The sequence below is a fragment of the Lontra canadensis genome, unplaced genomic scaffold, assembly GCF_010015895.1.
Source record: "Lontra canadensis isolate GAN:19392208 unplaced genomic scaffold, GSC_riverotter_1.0 scaffold41, whole genome shotgun sequence".
NCBI classification, from domain to species: domain Eukaryota; kingdom Metazoa; phylum Chordata; class Mammalia; order Carnivora; family Mustelidae; genus Lontra; species Lontra canadensis.
The window spans coordinates 4,949,898-4,968,208 of NW_022631035.1; the positions used below are offsets into that span (position 1 = coordinate 4,949,898).

Consider the following 18,311-nt stretch of genomic DNA (forward strand, 5'->3'; position numbering starts at 1 on the left):
TGCTCAGGTTTTCCTTAGCTTTCCTGAATGTAAACACTGACATTTCACATTTTCTGGAAAAACCTGGTGTGGGGAAGTCAAGCCCCAGTTGCTGAGAGCACCAGATTCCTCTAGTCCTGTCTAATCCTGGCTTGTGACAGGCTGAAATGCTGGGACTTGACCAGATGAGTCTGTTTCTAGATAAACTAGGCCAGGGTGGCCGCTGATTGGAGCTGCCTGGATGGCGAGCGGTCTTTTCCAAGTTACCCTCCTTTCTGATGAAGCAAAATGAGAGGAGAGCTGTCCCCTAAAAGCCAAGGTCTCAGGACTGCATCCCTTAAGACATGTGCCACTGCCCTGAGTAATAGAACGAGCTAAGGACACACATGGTGTGTCTTAAATCTGCCCGTTCTTAATGGCTGAGTGCATGGGAGGCCTTCCTAGGTTAAGTGAGGGCTGCAACTTAGGTGAGCTGCAGGACCCCTCCCCTTGCCAAACTGCCGAGTTCCGATAGCAGTGCCTTGACACAGCCTCATAGCCCCTTTGGGAACGTTAGTAACAGTGGTGCCTTGGGGTATGTCCAAGGCTTCCCCAGACCCGGATAAGATAGGATCCCCTTGCAAGTTGGGAGGGGGTGTGTGACTTCGCATATGGGCGGGTCCCGCACGGCGGGGTGCCCGCTGGACGGTGTCAGAACCCTCGCGTGCGCGGGGGCCCCGCACCACGGGGCAGTGAACGGGCCGTCCGTTCGGTTCCAAACGTCCGCTGGCCGCAGCCGGCGCAAGGGGAGGGTGTAGCTCGGAGAGCGGACGACTGGACGGCGGAGGGTTGGCGGCTGTCCGGACCCCGCTGGGAGGCAGGCGCGGGTCCCCAGGAGCAGAGGGTGGGAAGCCCGGCGGCCAGGCGCTTCGCCTCCGTCCTCCAGCGACTGATGCCCTGGACAGCGCCCGGGGCCGCAGTGGGCAGTGAGGGGGACATGGCCGCCTGGCCAGCCGAGAGCGCGGACCGCTGCTGAGAGGGCGCAAGATGCCGCCCGCGACGGCGGCCACCACCACGGTCTCCCTCCGGGAGCTGGCGGACTTGGCCATCGGCACCCCGGAGGTGGGCGCCGTCAACTTCACGGCCCTGCACACGCTCATCGTGGCCATGCTCCGGAGCCTCAACCTGCAGGAGGTGCGCATCGACTTCCAGTCGCCGTTGCCGTCGCCGGAGACGAGCCGCACCTTGGAGCTCCCGCAGGCCGCGCTCAGCGCCCCGCAGCTGGCTGCGTCCAAAGAGAAGCCGCGCGGCAGCCTGACCAAGCCACCGACGGCCGCGGCGACGCTCGAGAGCCAGGTGAAGGGCCTGGGAGGACAGGTCCAGGACCTCAGCAGGAAGCTCAAGACCGTCACGAGCCAGGTGCAGGGCATCGTGAGCCACGTGCAGCACCTTACGGCTCCCATCAGCGAGCTGGACGCCCGGGACTGGCTGGAGGAGGAGACCGCCCAGCTGACGCCGGCCAGGGCACGAGCAGGGTCGTTGAAAATCGCGAAGGGCGAGCGGGCCACGGTCTCCCAGGTCTCCCAGGTGAGCGCCGGGCGGGGCGAGGCGGGGCGGGGCTTGGGGGCCGGGGCCCACCGTGGGCTCCGGGGCTGGAAGGGAGGCGCGGGGCGGTCCTCTGAACCGCCGCGCCCCCACCTTGCAGGCCATGGAGCTGCTGCGCGACGTCGTGGAGGACGTGAAAACCCTCAAAGAAGCCCAGGAAAAGGCGCAGGAGCTCCCGGCGGTGAGGACGGCGGGGACCCCACCTCGAGGATCGCGGAGTCCTCCCTTCCCATACAGGGCCTGTCCTCGCCACTCCACTGCCCCTTCTCAGACCACCACGGATCCGAACCGGGTCGGGGATGGGGGGAGGAGTGGGAGCTGACAACTTCTCAGAATATTCTAAGAGCGGATTTCCTTTAAACAAGAATAAAGGAGTGGGGTGGTGGGTGTTGAAAGACAGAGCTGAGCCCAGGAGGGCGGGCTGGGATGGAGAGAGCTCTGCGGTTACACCAGCAGGTGCTCGGCAGCCACACCTTCACTCGGATCTTTGTTCTCTCAGAGAAAGATCTAGAACCCCCCCCTCAGATGGACAGTAGGGGCCCAAAGTACTAGGCAGTGCTCCTATTTCAGGCCCTCCGGAAGCCGCCCAGGGACTTAGCGCTGGAAGGAGGAGGAGGGGCAGTTAAGGAGACGCCCAGGGAGAGGCTCAGGGAGGCCTCAGGGCCCCTGACCCCATTCTGCCCCTCATTCCGGGCCTGAGGCCCAAGCGGGACTCACCGTTGCTCTGGAAAGCTTTTCTTTTTGAAATGTGGTGTTTTGGGGCTTTTAGATGTTTTTTTGTTTGTTTGTTTTTTTCTTCAGACCAAAGGCTTGTTTCACCTTTAGATTCCTACATTCTGGAGCTTTGCAAGGGTCATAAAGAACAACTTAAGTTTTAGCAATTTGTTTCGGTTCTTTGGGGACGCTTTTCTCTTCAAACCACACACCATTCAGACGCCTTGAAGCGCCGGATCATTTTTGTCCTTGAGGGGCAAAGTCAGCTTCATTCTGCAGTGCGGGAATGTTCTGTTCGAGGGGAGAAGTGAATCCAGGACCAAAGGTTCCCACCCCTGTGCTTGCATTTGCTCTTGGCACAGTGTCCCCCAGGACCGCCACACCTCACTTGCCTGCCTCTTGTTGGCTGGAAATAAAACGATTTAGCTGACTCAGTGGTCCTGTCTCTACCCCCCTCTCCCGTAAGATCCACACACCTCCTTTCTTTTCTAGGAGTGCATGTATGCATGTGCGTGTGTGCGCATGCGTATCTAGGCACGTGTGCATGCATGTGCGTGTGTGTGCGCATGCGTGCGTGTAGGGTCCACAGGAGGGGCTGATTTGATCCTCCATCTCTGAACTCTTCTTCCAGACAGCCTTCCAGCGAATCGATGCTCTAGAGAAGATAGTCAGAGAACGGGATGAATTCCTGGTAATATGGGCGAGTCCTGTAACAAAGGGCCCTCAAGGGGGAGTAGGGGAGGATGTCCAGGCTCCCACCCCAGATGTCTGTGTCCCTCCGAAGTAGGATGAGGCCCTCTGCCCCTGTGGCCGCTGCCCCTGGATGGGGGGGAAAATCCTTCCCATCCCAGCCCAGCGTTCCCCCAGAGGTCCTCAGGGGACAGGAAACTGGATGCCCAGGACTCACTGGTCACTTGAAGGATAGTGATGTTGCCTTGGGACTAGGGCTGTGGATTCTGTTAGCTCAGTTCTGTTCCTAAAGCTTTCTGGGATTAAACTTGGGGTGTTTGTGTGTCTGTCTGCCTGCATGTTGTCTGTCACCGTCAGGACTTCGTGGGCCAGAAGATGAGTTTGATGCCTGTTGGAGAAGAAGTCACCATGGTCACCTGGGAGGAGCTGGAGCAAGCCATTACTGACGGCTGGAGGGCCTCACTAGGGGTGAACAAACTGGGGACCTGGGCCCTGGTTTTGGGTGGGGCTTCCCTGGACCTCTCCCTCTTTGCTACTGCACAGTGTTCCATTATGTGGATGTTCCTAATTTCATGCTTCCTATTATTTAAGTGTTTTTTCCAGTCTTAGAAAAAATCGTGCTTCCGTGTAACCTTCACATGTGCAAACATATTCGTAGGTAGGGTGCATTCCTAAGAAATGGAATGCAGGTTTGTGATTTGGCTCCTTTTGCCAAACTGTCCTCCACAGATAGGGCTCCAATTTAGATCCTCCCTACAACGTGGGAGAGAGCTTGGTTCTCCAGTCCCACCAGCACTGTCTGTACCCAGTTTTTTCCAGTTGGAAGAATGGTACCTGACTGTAGTTTTTTTTTTTTTTTTAAGATTTTATTTATTTGACAGAGATCACAAGTAGAGAGAGAGAGAGAGGAGGAAGCAGGCTCCCTGCCTAGCAGAGAGCCCGATGTGGGACTCGATCCCAGGACCCTGAGATCATGACCTGAGCTGTAGGCAGAGGCTTAACCCACTGAGCCACCCAGGCAGCCCCTGACTGTAGTTTTGATTTGATTTTGTAGCTTTTCAAAGTTCCTTTACAGCCTGGTCTGAAATGCCTGAGTCCCTCCATGCTTAGCGGACAAAGATGACCGACTTTGGAAATAAAATGTCTGTAGGGGCCCTGTGGCGATGACTTTGACACACAAATATGTGCATGCGTCTGTCCGTCCCCAGGCAGTGCCCAGGATAACTAAATCATTTTTATTTATTTGTTTTGTAAGATTTTATTTATGTATTTGAGAGTGAGAGGGAGGGAGAGAGAAAGAGAGTACAAGTAGGAGCAGGGGGAAGGGCAGGAAGAAGCCGACTCCCTGCTGAGCAAGGAGCGAGATGCAGGGCTCAATCCCAGGGCCCCAGGATCATGACCTGAACCAAAGGCAGACCCTTAGCCTACGGAGCCACCCAGGTGACCCTCAAATCGTTTCTCGATCCCCACCCTTTCTCCATCTGAATAAAATGGCAGTTATCTAATGGCCATCGAGGCAAGGATCAGCTGCCCTTCTGGTTTGGGTATTCCCCTTCTGGCTCCGTGCCCCTCCCTTTACTCAAAAAGTTCCCTACCTCGGTACCCACCTCAACAGGGGGAAGAGAGTGGACATTTTGGCGCCACCAAGTGGCCATCTGGAGCATGTCAAATAGTACAGGGGTACACAAGACACCCTGCGATTGCTTTTTGAATGGGGTGGGGGCATCTTCAGAGGAAAGCAGCAGCAGCAGGACTTGGAAGAGGACCCTGCTAGCAAAAGGAATGGCCTAGAAAAAGTTTGCCTCTGCTTTCGGTGTTTTTTTTTTTTTTAAGCCAAAGCTCTTGAAACATAGCAGTATCCTGTTTTGAGTGAACGACACATTTTTTTCGGGGGCGAGCAAGACACCCGCCACACCTAAAAATGAGCACGACAGAAGCCCCTTTAGACACCCCCGCTTGTCCAGAGGTAAGAAAGTATCTGTTTTGACAGTTGCTCATGCTCGTCAGTAGCCCCAGGAGCAAGGGAGAATAAATATAAATATTAAAAGATTTTTGAGAGCAACAGAACACGTTCAGCCCCTGTATGGAGCATCACAAGCGCAGGAGAGAACTTCCCCGTCTGGAGCTGAGAAAACACAGCAAAAACGCTGGAGACCAGCGTTGCTTGGGCTGTTGGTGGGACCCTTTAACATAACGAGATTAGGATATCGAAGGTCAGCGTTTTTCAGGTCCACAGTGTGCTCCGGGAGAGGGACGGTGGCTCTCAGGCGCGCGGGAGGCTCAGCGTCTGCCCGCGTGGTAAGTGGAGGGTTGGGCCGGGAGCCAGGACGCTGAGTACGGGGGCGATGAGCCCGGAGGAGTAAATCCCATCTCTGGAACGCGGACACGCGGAGGGTGTTGTATTTCCCCCTGGAGGAGGAAGGCTGCAGTTTCAGGAGCTCAGACAGAACAGCAGTGGAAGACGCCTGTCCTAGGACGTGAGTGAACGCGAGGACACAGACCAGTGCTTTTTCCAAGCGCGTATCCCGATGGGCAGCAGGGCCTTCTCCGCAGTTTCGCCAGATCGAGCGAGGATGACCGGGTTGCTTCCCCGCCTCCCCCTCCTGCCTGGCCTCCTGCTGCCCCTCGTAGTACCTCTAATGGTCAGAAAGAACCAGGAAGAGCCATACCCTGTGGTCACCTGTGGTGACCAGGTCACCAAATCCAGGAAGAGCCAGCCCTGTCGTGCTAATCAAAGCTTACTTAAGGGAGGAAGACGCTTCTTCACTTTGCTTTCATCAAGGAGACGCAGCCGAGTCTCCCGGGAGAGCCGTGGCCATGGGCGTAACAACGGGAGAACCTTCCAGTGACCCATTACACCGGGTCCGCAGACCTTGAGCACAGACGTTCTTGCGTTCTTGCGTGGAAATAGCAAGTCTGAGCTAACGGGCATTTTCTCTTCGAAGTTTTGTGGCCTCTACTTTATAACGTAGAAAGCCAAAATTAAAAACTTTGTTTCAGGATTCCATCGAGGGCAGGTGAATCCCCCTGTTCTGTTGTGATCGCCATTTAGCTATCTTGGGCTTCAGAACCTGAAAACCAGTGGAGCGAGTTAGGAAGGGGCTGCACAGGATTCACCCCACTTCCAACTACCTGCCCCCACCATAGCACATCCCCAGGGAAATAGAAATAAACATTTTAGGACATCTTGGAGTCATGGAAATAGCAGGTCCCATACCTGGGGGGATCCTGTGAAGGCAGGAAGGACAGAACATTCCGGCTCAGAAGGGAGCGTGGGATCCATCGGGCGCAGAGAAGAGCTCATCGTACAACCTCACCGTTCAGATGACAACCTAACAGGTTCGCGAGAAAGGAGGGACTTAACCGTATTTTGCCTCAAAATGAACCCATCGATCACAAAGGTACTGGTGAGAGGGAAGCAGAAGGTTCTACCACAGAAGGGGGGGGTGTGATGCGGCTGCAGAAGCAGAGACAGGAGCGACGTGGGCATGAGCCATGGGTGGAATCCCAGCCACCCTTAAGAAGCTGCAGGAGACGTTGAAGCGGGTTGTGCCAAGAGCTTGCAGCATCGCCAGCGCTGCCCGTCACCTTGACCTCAGCCCAGAGCCACTGGCTCTGGAATTCTGACCTTTTGAACTGTTACCGTAACAGATTCGTGTTGGTGGAAGCCGCTGAGCTGTGGGGTAATTTGTCCCAGCAGCCATGTGGGACAGGACAGTACAGCCCCCTGCTTCCTCTTGGGGCGGTTCGTGGATGATTGGCTGGGCTGGGCGGTTTAGCAGAACTCCTTCCATTTTCTGCTGCTCTTGGGTCTAAGCGCTGGGCAATAACCTGGGCACAAAGTCCACAGCACTCGCCTCTGGAGGGTCTTTTTCAGGACTTGCTTTCAGAATCTCTGCGCGGTGTCTGTTTCCTTCCTTTCTTTTTTTGGTGGCAGTTATTTGCAGTGATTGGTTTTCAGTCCTGTGGGCCTTTCTGCGTGATAGGCAGAGCCCTAGGATGGCTGCCAGGATTCCTACCCTCTGCTGTGCACACACACAATCCCCTCGGGTGTGGGTAGAACCTGCAGATATGGCGGGTGGTGGGGGCGGGAGGGGGGGACATCTCTCCTGTAACAAGATCACTAATAAATTGACTTTGAGTTTAATCACAGGAGGGATCAGGTGGTCCTGACCTAATCAGGCGAGCCCTCCTCGAGAAAGCGAAACCAGAGGATGGCCCCCGTGGAGGGAGCCACGTGGCTGGGATTGAGAGTGGTCTGTAGGAGCCAAGAACTCCAGCCAAGAGGAGCTGAGTTCTGGCAACAACCCTGAGCCTCAGAGAAGGCCGCAGCCTGGCCTGGATTGTAGGCTGAGGCCCTGAGAGTGAACCCAGATAAAACATGGCCGGCCTCATGACCCATGGAAACTGTAAGATCATAACCTCATGCGGCTGTCAACGTCTGCATTCGTGGTAACGTGTTCTACAGCAGTTGAAAATGAGTCTAGAACCCTGGACTAGTGTATTTTTTGTCCGTGGTTTTGGGGCAGCATCGAGGAGTCGCAGAGCTGGGCCATCACATCTTACCAGGGAGGCAGCTCTGGACCTCAGAGGGAAGTACTGTGCCCCCAAGCTGGGTAGGCTGGGGCTGGGTGAGGTCCAAAGAGGCTGTGACTCTCTCCTGCTTCCTGGGATCTTGTAGGTTCTTTGCGAGTAGCAGGAAATTGCTTTGCTGAGATTTCGAGGTCTTTCGGTGTCCGGGGAGTATGCGCTCACCCTGGGGTGCTGGCTGCGTCCCCCTGGCCATAGTTCCCTGCCAGCAGTCATGTGTTTGTGGCTTTATAGAGGCGGGCCAAGAGATGGGGAGCAAGTTGTAGGCGACATTTAAGATTAGAAGCATTGGGGGGGGGCAGGGTTGTGCCGGGCTGGCTCAGTTGGTAGAGCATACAACTCTTAGATCTTAGGGTTGTGAGTTGGAGTCCCACGTAGAGATTATGTTTAAAAAAATCAAGGGAAAAAAAAGATTATAATCATTAGAAGCGGGTGAATCATTGAAAGAGGATGGCGATGGGGATGACAGCACAGCCACTGGTGAGCCGCTAAAAGAGGGTAGTGGGGAGACTGCTCGCTGCGGCTCATGGAGACACATCTCCCCCTGCACACACATTTAAAAATTGACTTTTAAAAGAAATAGCTTCTGTTTTTAGAGTTTTAGGCTCACAACAAAACCGAGTGGAAGGAAGAGGAGTGCCTAGTCGGTGAAGCAGTGACAACTGATCACAGGGTTGTAAGTTCAAGTTCACACTGGGCATGGAGCTTGCTATAAATAGATAGAGAGATAGATAATTTAAAGGGATACCTGGGTGGCTCAGTGGGTTGAGCGTCTGCCTTCAGCTCAGGTCACGATCTGAGGGTCCTGGGATCCAGCCCCGTGTTGGGGCTCCCTGCTCAGCCGAGAGTCTGCTTCTCCCTCTGCCCCTGCCCCTGCTTGTTCTCTTTCAAATAAATAAATAAAATCTTAAAAAAGTTAAAAATACACTTAAAGACATTGAGTAGAAGGTGTAGAGGTTTCCCTTATACTTTCGGCCCATACACACACACATAACCTTCCCCGCGAACGAGGACCCCACCAGAGCAGTACGTGGTTTCAGCTGGTGAAACCACATGGACACATGATGTCACTCAAAGTCTGTAGTTTTTTTTTTTTTTTAAGATTTTATTTATTTATTAGACACAGAGAGAGAGATCACAAGTAGGCAGAAAGGCAGGCAGAGAGAGAGGGGGAAGCAGGCCCCTCGCTGAGCAGAGAGCCCGATGCGGGACTCGATCCCAGGACCCTGAGACCATGACCTGAGCCGAAGGCAGAGGCTTAACCCACTGAGCCACCCAGGCACCCCCAAAGTCCGTAGTTTTAATCAAGTTCACTCTTGGTGTTATATAATCTATGGGTTTGGACAACGGTGTAATGGCGTAAGGCAGCACCGTACACAGTAATTTTGCGGCCCTAAAAGTCCTCTGTGCTCTGCTCCTTCACTCCTCCCTCCCCACTCGCAACCACTGATCCTCTCCCTGTCTCCTACAGTTTTGCCTTCTCCAGAATGTCGTACAGTTGGAATCATACAGTATGATGGCTTCTTTCACTTAGCACCGTGCATTTAAGTTTCCTCCATGTCTTTTCATGACGCGGTACAGCTCACTTTTTAGCGCTGTATAATATTCCGTGGCCTGGGCTGGACCACAGTTAGTCCATCCGTTCACCTACTTAAAGGAAATCTTGGTTGCTCCCGAGTTTGGGCAGTTATGCATAAGGCTGCTGTCGCATCCGTGTGCAGGTTTCGGTGTGGACATACGTTTCCAGCTCCTTTGGGTGAGTACCAAGGACTGTGATTGCTGGTGTATAGAAAGAGTATGTTTCGTTTTGTAAGAAACCGCCACTGTCCTCCACAGTGGCTGCACCATTTTGCATTCCCACCAACAATGAACGAGCAGAGTTTCTGCTGCTCAGATCCTCACCAGCGTCTGGTCTTGTCCGTGTCCCAGACTTTGACCATACTAACAGGTGTGTAGTGGTGTCCTGTTGTAATTTGCGTGGCTTTGATGACACCCCGGTGTTGGCAATTTGTGTCTCTTCTGTCTTGTTCCTCATCGGTCTGTCTAGAGCTTTTATCAGTTACATGGATGTACTCAAATACCTTGTTTTTATTGATTTTCTTTGCTGTTTTCTGTCCATTGCCTTCTGCTCTGATCTTCGTCATTTCCTTTCTTCTGCTTGCTTTGGATTTAATTTGCTCTTGTTTTGCTAGTTTCCTGAAGTGCACATTGAGGCTTTTCTCTTTTGGGACTGGCACTTAGTGCTATAAATGTTAAATATGTCCCAAGTATTGCTCCAGCAGCGTCCCTCACGTTCTGGTATGTGGTTCAGAACACTTTCTATATCCCTTTTGTTTTTTTCTTTCGCATCCACGATCTATTCAGCAGTCTGTTATTTTGTTTGTAAATATTTGGGGATTTTCCAGGGATCTTTCTGTCACTGATTTCTAATTTAAGTCCACCGTAGTCAGACTTGTACAACTTGACTCCTTTTAAATTGATGGGTGTATATCTTATGGCCCAGAAGATGTCCTGTCTTGGTAAATGTTTTGTGTGCACTTGAGAGCAATGTGTCTTCTGCTCTTGTTAGGGGAAGTATCCTATAACTGTCCATCAGTCAAGTAGGTTCTAGTGTTGTTTAAGTTTACTGTATCCGTTAGGGTTAAGCTGTGTTTCCGTCTCCACCCCTCCCAAAAGGTGTTGAAGTCTTGACTCCCATTGTAAATGCAACCTTATTTGGAAATGGGTCTTTGCAGACGATCAAGTTTAGATGGGGTCATTAGGGTGGGCCCTGATCCCATATAAGTGAGTCTTTATAAAAGGGGGAGTTTGGACAGAAAGACACATGCAGGGAGAAGACGGCCATCCATCCATAGATGGTCAGGAGAAGACAGCCATCAGTGAATGCCTAGGCCACCAGAGGCCAGAAGAGAGCATGGAACAAATTTTCCCTCACCACCTGAGAGGGAACCAAGCCTGCTGACACCCGGATCCCAAACTTCTGGCCTCCAAAGCCGGGAGACAGTACCTTCCTGTTGTTCAAGTCACCTAGTCTGTTAAAGCAGCTCCAGAAAATGAATACAATGTACTTGCTGATTTTCTGCTTACTTGGCAATTAGTGAGAGAAAGGTATTGAAACCTCTGACTCCACCTGTGGATTTGTCCCTATCTCCTTGTAGGTCTATCAGGCTTTGCTTCACATATTTTGAAGCCCTGCTATTAGGTGCAGAGACATTTAGGAACGTTATGCCCTCTTGATGAATTGATCTCCTTATGTTAAGAAATGACCTTTAAAAAATAAAAAGATGTTATTTATTTGTGATGAGAGAGAGAGAGCGAGCATAAGCAGGGGGAGCGGCAGAGGGAGAGGAAGAAGCAGGCTCCCAGCTGAGTAGGGAGCCTGACGTGCAGTTCAATCCCAGGACCCCGGGATCATGAGCTGAGCAGAAGGCAGATGCTTAACTGACTGACCCACCCAGATATCCCAAGAAATTCCCTTTTTATCCTTAGTAATATTCTTAGCTCTGAAATCTATATTAATTAGTATAGTGATTCCAGCTTTTTTTTTTCTTTTTCAAGTGTGAGCATGGTGTATGTTCTCCTGTTCTTTAATGTTTTACCTATTTGTGTCTGTCTATATAAAGTCTTTTTCTTGTAAGTGGCATGTAGTTGGTCTCACTTCTTTAACCATTCTGACAACTTTTGATTTTTAAAAAAGATTTTATGCATTATTCATCTAAGACAGAGAGTAAGAGCACAAGTCAGGGGTTGTGCAGAAGAAGAGGGAGAGGAAGAAACAGACTCCCCACTGAGCAGGGAGCCCAACATGGGGCTCGATCCCAGGACCCCGAGATGATGACCTGAGCCAAAGTCAGACTCCTAACCAACTGAGGCACCGAGGTGCCCCTGCCAATCTCAGCTTTTTAATCAGTCTGTTTTGATCATTTACATTTAATGTGATTATTGATATAATTAGGACTGAACCTGTCATCCTGCTGTTAGTATTCTATTTGTTCCATCTGCTTTTTGTTCCTTTCTCCTCCTTTTTCTACTTCTTTTGTATTATTTGAGTGTTTTTTGTTTTTTAACCTCCTCTGTCGGCTTATTAGCTATACAGCTTTGTTATTTGAGTGGTTGCTTTAGGGTTTATAGATTTATACCTCTTTTACACATCACAATTCGCCTTCAAGTGATATTCTATCCCTTCACAAATAGTATAAGGACTTTACAATAAAGTATTTCCAAGGGACTTTATTTCTGGGATCAGCAAACTTTTTGTCAAGGGGCCAAGTAAATATTTTAGGTTTTGTGGGTCATGCAGTCTTTGTCACAGTTGCTCAACTCTACTGTTACTGTGTAAAAGCAACCATGAACAATACATAAATGAATGAGTTTGCCTGTGTCGTAATAAAGTGTCATTTACAGAAACAGACGATGGGCTGGACTTGGCCCATGGGCCCTTGTTTGCTAAAGCCTGCTTTATGCTATTGTCCTGCATTTTACTTTTACATTTGTTATGAACCCTACAATACATTGTTCTTGTTTTGTTCAGTCAATTATCTTCCAAAGGGATTTGAGTCAAGAAAAATGGTTCCAGTGCTTGTGACCCCTTTGTTGTATAGTCAGGTTCCCATCTGGTATCATTTTTTGTCTGCCTGAAGGATTTCACTTAACATTTCTTGTCTGAGTCTTGCTGTTGATGAGTTTCAGCCTGTATTTTTATGTTTGAAAACATCTTTATTTTTCCTGTGCTTTATTGTTTCATTTTGTTTTCTAGTGGCCTAACACATGGTTTGTTGTGGAAAATGTTGTGTGCATGCAAGAGAGTTTATTCAGATCTTGTTGGGTGGAATGTTCTACAGATGTTTGCTGGTCCAGTTGGTCTGTGGTTCAAGTCTTTTATTTTATCGTTGATCTTCTGCCTCTTCTATCCCTATCAAAAGTGGGATCTTAAAGTCCACAACTGTTACTGTTGAACTGTCTGTTTCTCCCTTTAATTCCATCAGGTTTTCCTTATGATTGTTAGGACATTGTTGCTCGGTTCATATATATTTTTAAAACTATTATATCTTCCAGGGCGCCTGGGTGGCTCGGTGGGTTAAGCCTCTGCCTTTGGCTCAAGTTATGATTCCAGGGTCCTGAGATCAAGCCCTGTATCGGGGTCTCTGCTCAGTGGGGAGCCTGCTCCCTCTCACTCTGCTTCTCCCCAATAAATAAAACCTTTAAAAAAAAACTTTGCAATAACATAAACTACAAAACACATTTTGGAAAAGTTAGAGGAGTTACCTTTCAAATTTTGGCTCTTAAGGTTCTTTTTGTTGTTATTGTTTTTTAATCTGTCAAAATATATGGTCAGGGGTGTATTGAGAGAGGTGAAGAAAGAGAAGCTTCCAGTTGGTGGGTTCAATGTATCAAGATATTCGGTGATGCAAAGGAAAATTTCAAGGGCAAGAATATATTACAAATCAGAGTTTTTGAGCAAGATGAATGGATAAGCAGTTCTATCAGTTGTATCCACAAGAAAGAGGACTCAAAGAAGGCTTGCTTACAGAATCTTCCATAAGACAACGTTGGCTACCTCCAATGATTCAACTTTTATTAAAACAGTATCATAAGCATCCATGTACTTTTCTAAAACCTCTTCTACTCCATTTGATATCCAGTTTCCAGAATGTGTTCCACATTGGCCCATCTTTCTGCCATTCTCAAGCCTCCTTGGGAGTCTCCCAGCAGAACTGTGTTGTTACTGTCTTAACAATTGATTTTGAGATGTTCTGTGTTGCTCAAAGACCCACCATGTTTGTTAAATTCATGAACTAGTTCTCCTTTAAGTCCTTTGAACACCCCGTTTTCATCAAAATCCGTGAAGTTGGTCATGACTCTGACAATTGGATGATCAACACCAGGCTGAGGGAGAACTTCTAGTACATCACCCACACCAGCTGAAAATTTGAACACAGGGAGACTGTGTTGTTGGAGCTTATCAAAGACATTCTCGTACCTTCCTTGAACAGACATCAGATCCTGCCACAATTCCTTTCAGTTTAGCTTTCAGGAGAGCCTGTTCAATAAGCAAACCCTGTGAGTTAGGGTACGGTTCTACCACATAAGGGTACTTCTGTTGTAGGAACAGGATCAACTTTAGTAGCATGATCTTTGTCCTTTAGTTGCAGTAACTCTTTCTGGCCTCCATCTGTAACCAGCTTATGATTGTCAATGATAATTATGACATGTTGGGCATCCTTTGCCTTTGTAGGAAAATATACTTACTGTCATGCTGAAGTCTATTATTATCTGAAAGGTGGCAGGTCCTTCTTTGATAAGACCACAGGTCATTTCTTCTCTTATGGGGTTCTTTTTGGGAATTTTGACCTCATTTTCACACATCCAGCAGATTCTTGGCTCATCACTTCTTGGTTATTCAATTGTCTTTAAAGGCACTCCGGGTTCTTGCATTCTTGATTGTCCTAGGACAACAGCATAGACAGCAAGCAATATCCAGAGATGGAGGGCTTGGATATAGGGATCCCAATGATCTTAGGCTTCTGCCTCATGTTTCTCTCAGGCTGAATATGTCCTGAGCCAATGGCACTCCTGCCGCTAGGAAACCCACGCTGGTACTTGCTACCAGGTCCTCCCTGGCCATGGCTTCCTAGTCCCTGAAGAGGGTCTCATGGGCTTCCAGGCCCTAAGAGAAAAGGCTGTACACAGTGAGTGTGGGCCCCCTGGGTCATGGTTTTAAATCCCTTCTGCAAATCTCTGTCTTCTGATTGGAGTATTTAATTACTGATAAAGTAGGTTTACATATTCCATTGGCTCTTTGTTTTCTATAGGTCTTATGTCTTTTCTGTTCTTCTATTCCTCAATTTTGTCTCTTTCGTGTTAAATAAGTATATTCTAGGGGACTGTTTTAATTCCCTTGTTGTTTTACTGTATGTTTCGTTTGGGTGATTTTTTTTAAAGAGTCTTATTTATTTGAGAGAGAGAGAGGGAGAGGCACAATCAGGGGGAGGGGCACAGGGAGAAGCAGAGTCCCATGCGGGGCTCGATCCCAGGACCCTGAGATCCTGACCTGAGCCAGAGGCAGATGATTCACTGACCAAGTCACCCAGGCGCCCGTGGTTGGTTTTTTTAGTGGCTCGGAAAGCAGAGTTTAGTGTAGAGCTGATGATTCTCCACTTCTGAGGCAACACCTTTCTCAATACTGTCCCCTGAACTGAAGTTTTTCCAAACTGGCTGACAGAAACAGGCACTGTTCCCAGCCCTGTGAGAGTCTGGCACTGTTCCCTCCAGCCTTGCAGATGGCTCTTGTCCCAACCTTGGGTAGTCTCCTCACATGCACACGCTGATCATTTCTGTGCTGAACACTACAGATCTCCTGAATCCTCTCTATGTGTATCTCTTTTCTTTTTTTTTTTTTTTTAAAGATTTATTTATTAAGAGAGAGAACATGAGCCAAGGAAGGGGCAAGAGGGAGAGAGAGAGAGAATCCTCAAGCAGACTCCCCCTTCCTACTGAGTGTGGAGCCTGACACGGGGCTTGATGCCAGGACCCTGAGACCATGACCTGAGCCGAAATCAAGAGTCGTAAACTCTCAACCAACAGCCACCCAGGTGTCCCCGTACACCTCCTTTCTTTCGGGTACTCTGTCGTGTGAACTCTCGTTGCCTCAGTCTACCTGAATGGTCAGGTCTGTCTCCTCAACTCAGGGAATCCCTCTCCTGGGACAGCAGCCTAGAAACTCCACTGAATTGGCAGCAAGCCGAGGCAACACGAGGGCTCCCATAGCTTGTCTCCCCATTTCTCAGGGATGGCTGGCCTTCACTAGCTCATATCCAGTGTCTAGAAAACCACCGTTTCATAGTTCAGGGGTTTTTTTATTTTGGTTTGGTTTTTGGTTTTGAGTTGCTACAAACAGGAGGAGGGTAAGTCCAATTCCTGTTACTCTGTTTGGACTAGAAATGGAAATAGTCCATCATTTTTTAACGGATTGTGAGTATTATGCTCTGTGGGCATGCCCCTTACATTTGCCAGTCCCCTATTGATAACCTGTTTGCATAAGCGGTGCCACAGACTGGACAAATGTCCTGGAAGCCCTTTGTAAGAGTCCATAGAAGAGACCTCAGCGACGGAACTTCCAGGCCCCGGAGTTTATGCGTTTACATTTCGGATACATGGTTCACTTGCCTGGCAGTGATACTTTTGCCATCAACAACGGGCCAATGATGGGACAAACTTTATATTGTGAACTTAATAAATGACTCGTGCTTTATTTGTAGGCGGAGCGATAGTTATAGTAGATCGCTGGTATCGTCCAGTACTTCCCGCTGTCTTTTTTTTTTTTTTTAAGATTTTATTTATTTGACAGAGCTCACACGTAGCCAGAGAGGCAGGCAGAGAGAGAGGAAGGGAAGCAGGCTCCCTGCTGAGCAGAGAGCCTGAAGCAGGGCTCGGTCCCAGGACCCTGGGATCATGACCTGAGCTGAAGGCAGAGCCTTTAACCCACTGAGCCACCCAGGCGCCCCTTTCCCTGCTGTCTGTTACGAGGGCAATTGACATATTATGATGCCATTTGTGAATGTGCAGATTCTCAAAGCCTTGGAGACGTATCCTTCAAGAATGTCAAGAGTTTTTGTGTCCAGCCTAGTTTTGGGGACCAGAGGGTGTCCTTCTCCAAAAGCCCCAAGTCACCCTAGTCCAATGTCCTGGATGTTCTTGCCTTCGTGTCTTAGCGTGGGGGAGTCCTTTCTACCTGCAGCTGCTGACTTCTCTCTCTTCCTCTTCAACCAGGGCTCAGAGACAACGACGGGCCTCCCTCAACGCAGAGGGCATACTTCCGCCACGTCAGATGACATATTTCAAGGCGGAGTCCCCATCAAGCGGTCAAGTGCTGACCGGGCTGTGGATTCTCCCCGTGCTTTTGGCTCAGATCAGATCTTTTCAGGACTCGGTGGCATAAGAAACCCCTCTGAAGGGGTCACCAGGGAACGAGGCAGAGGTGCCTCCGCTACCGCATTCCCTGCTAGAGAACAGCACCTGAGGGCCCGTGACGAAGCTGGCCTGGCAAAGGCCCATCACCCATCTGCGTCCCAATCCAGAGTAGAGTCAGGTCACGCCAGGACGAGAGAGCTGCCGTCGCACAGCTCAGCCCGTCTAAGAAAAGAGGAACGAGAAGCACAGCCTGGTCCCACCCTACAGGACCTATCCTCAGGCCCTGTCGCCGGAGATGAGCTTCAAGTCCACCCAGATCAGCACTGGGGGGTGGATGCAAGCCAGGGTCGAATCCAGCCCGGGCTAGATCAGCATGGACTGGGACCACATGGCGTGGACCCACTGGCATGGAGCCATCCCAGGACTTACCCACATGCTGTGGTACCACACAGCGTGGGTCAGCTCGGTGTGATGCCACCTGGAACGGATGAGTGGGGCTTAGTGACACCTGGCCTGGATCAGTATGGGATGGTGCCACCGGTGGTACCTGGCACACATCAGCAAGGGTGGGAACTACCTAGCACAGTTCAGCCTGGTATGGGCCCACTTGGCACGTATCAGTTTGGCACAGGACTTCCTGGCACAGCCCAACAGCCTGGTGTGGATCAGCGCGGATTGGTGCCCTTGACTGCAGATCAGCATGGATTTTTAATATCTGGCATGGATCAACAAGGATCGGTCCCACACCTCACACATCAACGTGGTTTGGCATCACCCGGTTTGAGGCAAGTTGTTGCAGATCGGCAAGGTTTTGTACAGCCCAGCTTGGGAACATCTGAGTTCGCTCATCCTGACACAGATAAGCATGACATAATACAGCCTGGGCCAGACCACCATGGTTTGGTACCAGCGGGAGCCAGTCAGCGTGGTTTGGTGCAGCCTGGTGCAGATCTGCGTGGTTTGGTCCAGACTCTTGTAGATCCAAGTGGTTTGGTCCAGCCTGGTGCTTATCCACCTGATTGGGCACAGCCTGGCGCATACCCCAGTGGCTGGGGACAGCCTGTGGCATATCCATTTGACTTGGTGCAGCCCAACGTATATCCATCGGGTCTGGTCCAGCCAAGTGCAGTTCAGCCTGGTTTGACACAGTCTGGAATAGGTCGGCAAGATTCAGCCCAACTTAGAATGCATCGGCGTGCTTTGGTGGAGCCCGAGACGGGGGAACATGGTTTGGTCCAGGTTGGAATGGATCACCGTGTTTTGTTCCAACCTGGCCCAGTTCGGCCTACTTTAAAGCAGCCTGGCGCAGCTCAGCGTGGTGTGGCCCAGCCTGGAATGGATCAGCGTGAGTCAGTCCAACTTGGCATCGACCAGCGTGGTCTGGTGCAGCCTGGCGCAGGTCAGCCTGGCTTGGCACAGCCTGGCGTGGACCAGCGTGGTCTGGTGCAGCCTGGAGCAGGTCAGCCTGGCTTGGCACAGCCTGGCGTGGACCAGCGTGGTTTGGTGCAACCTGGCGCAGGTCAGCCAGGCTTGGCACAGCCTGGCGTGGATCAGCGTGGTTTGGTGCAACCTGGCGCAGGTCAGCCTGGCTTGGCACAGCCTGGCGTGGACCAGCGTGGTTTGGTGCAACCTGGCGCAGCTCAGCCTGGCTTGGCACAGCCTGGCGTGGACCAGCGTGGTCTGGTGCAACCTGGAGGTCAGCCAGGCTTGGTACAGCCTGGCGTGGACCAGCGTGGTCTGGTGCAGCCTGGCGCAGCTCAGCCTGGCTTGGCACAGCCTGGCATGGACCAGCGTGGTTTGGTGCAACCTGGCGCAGGTCAGCCTGGCTTGGCACAGCCTGGCAT

At 50.7% G+C, this 18,311-nt stretch overlaps 1 protein-coding gene, 1 long non-coding RNA gene and 1 pseudogene across 2 annotated transcripts in view; 1 reads left to right on the forward strand and 2 right to left on the reverse strand.

Annotated features, from left to right (window-relative positions):
- Window positions 1-744: 744 nt before the first annotated feature.
- Window positions 745-4,214, forward strand: LOC116875255. The gene is made up of 5 exons (XM_032870547.1): window positions 745-1,545; window positions 1,664-1,744; window positions 2,909-2,968; window positions 3,325-3,435; window positions 4,022-4,214. The coding sequence occupies exons 1-5, from the start codon at window positions 1,006-1,008 to the stop codon at window positions 4,088-4,090; spliced, it is 861 nt and encodes a 286-aa protein (XP_032726438.1). The 5' UTR covers window positions 745-1,005; the 3' UTR covers window positions 4,091-4,214.
- Window positions 4,215-12,942: 8,728 nt separating this feature from the next.
- LOC116875513 lies at window positions 12,943-13,923 on the reverse strand (annotated as a pseudogene).
- Window positions 13,924-18,216: 4,293 nt separating this feature from the next.
- LOC116875258 overlaps window positions 18,217-18,311 on the reverse strand; it is a 761-nt gene continuing 666 nt past the window's right edge. The window contains exon 3 of the long non-coding RNA XR_004384169.1: window positions 18,217-18,274. This is a non-coding gene — a long non-coding RNA (uncharacterized LOC116875258). The remainder of the gene's footprint in view (window positions 18,275-18,311) is intronic.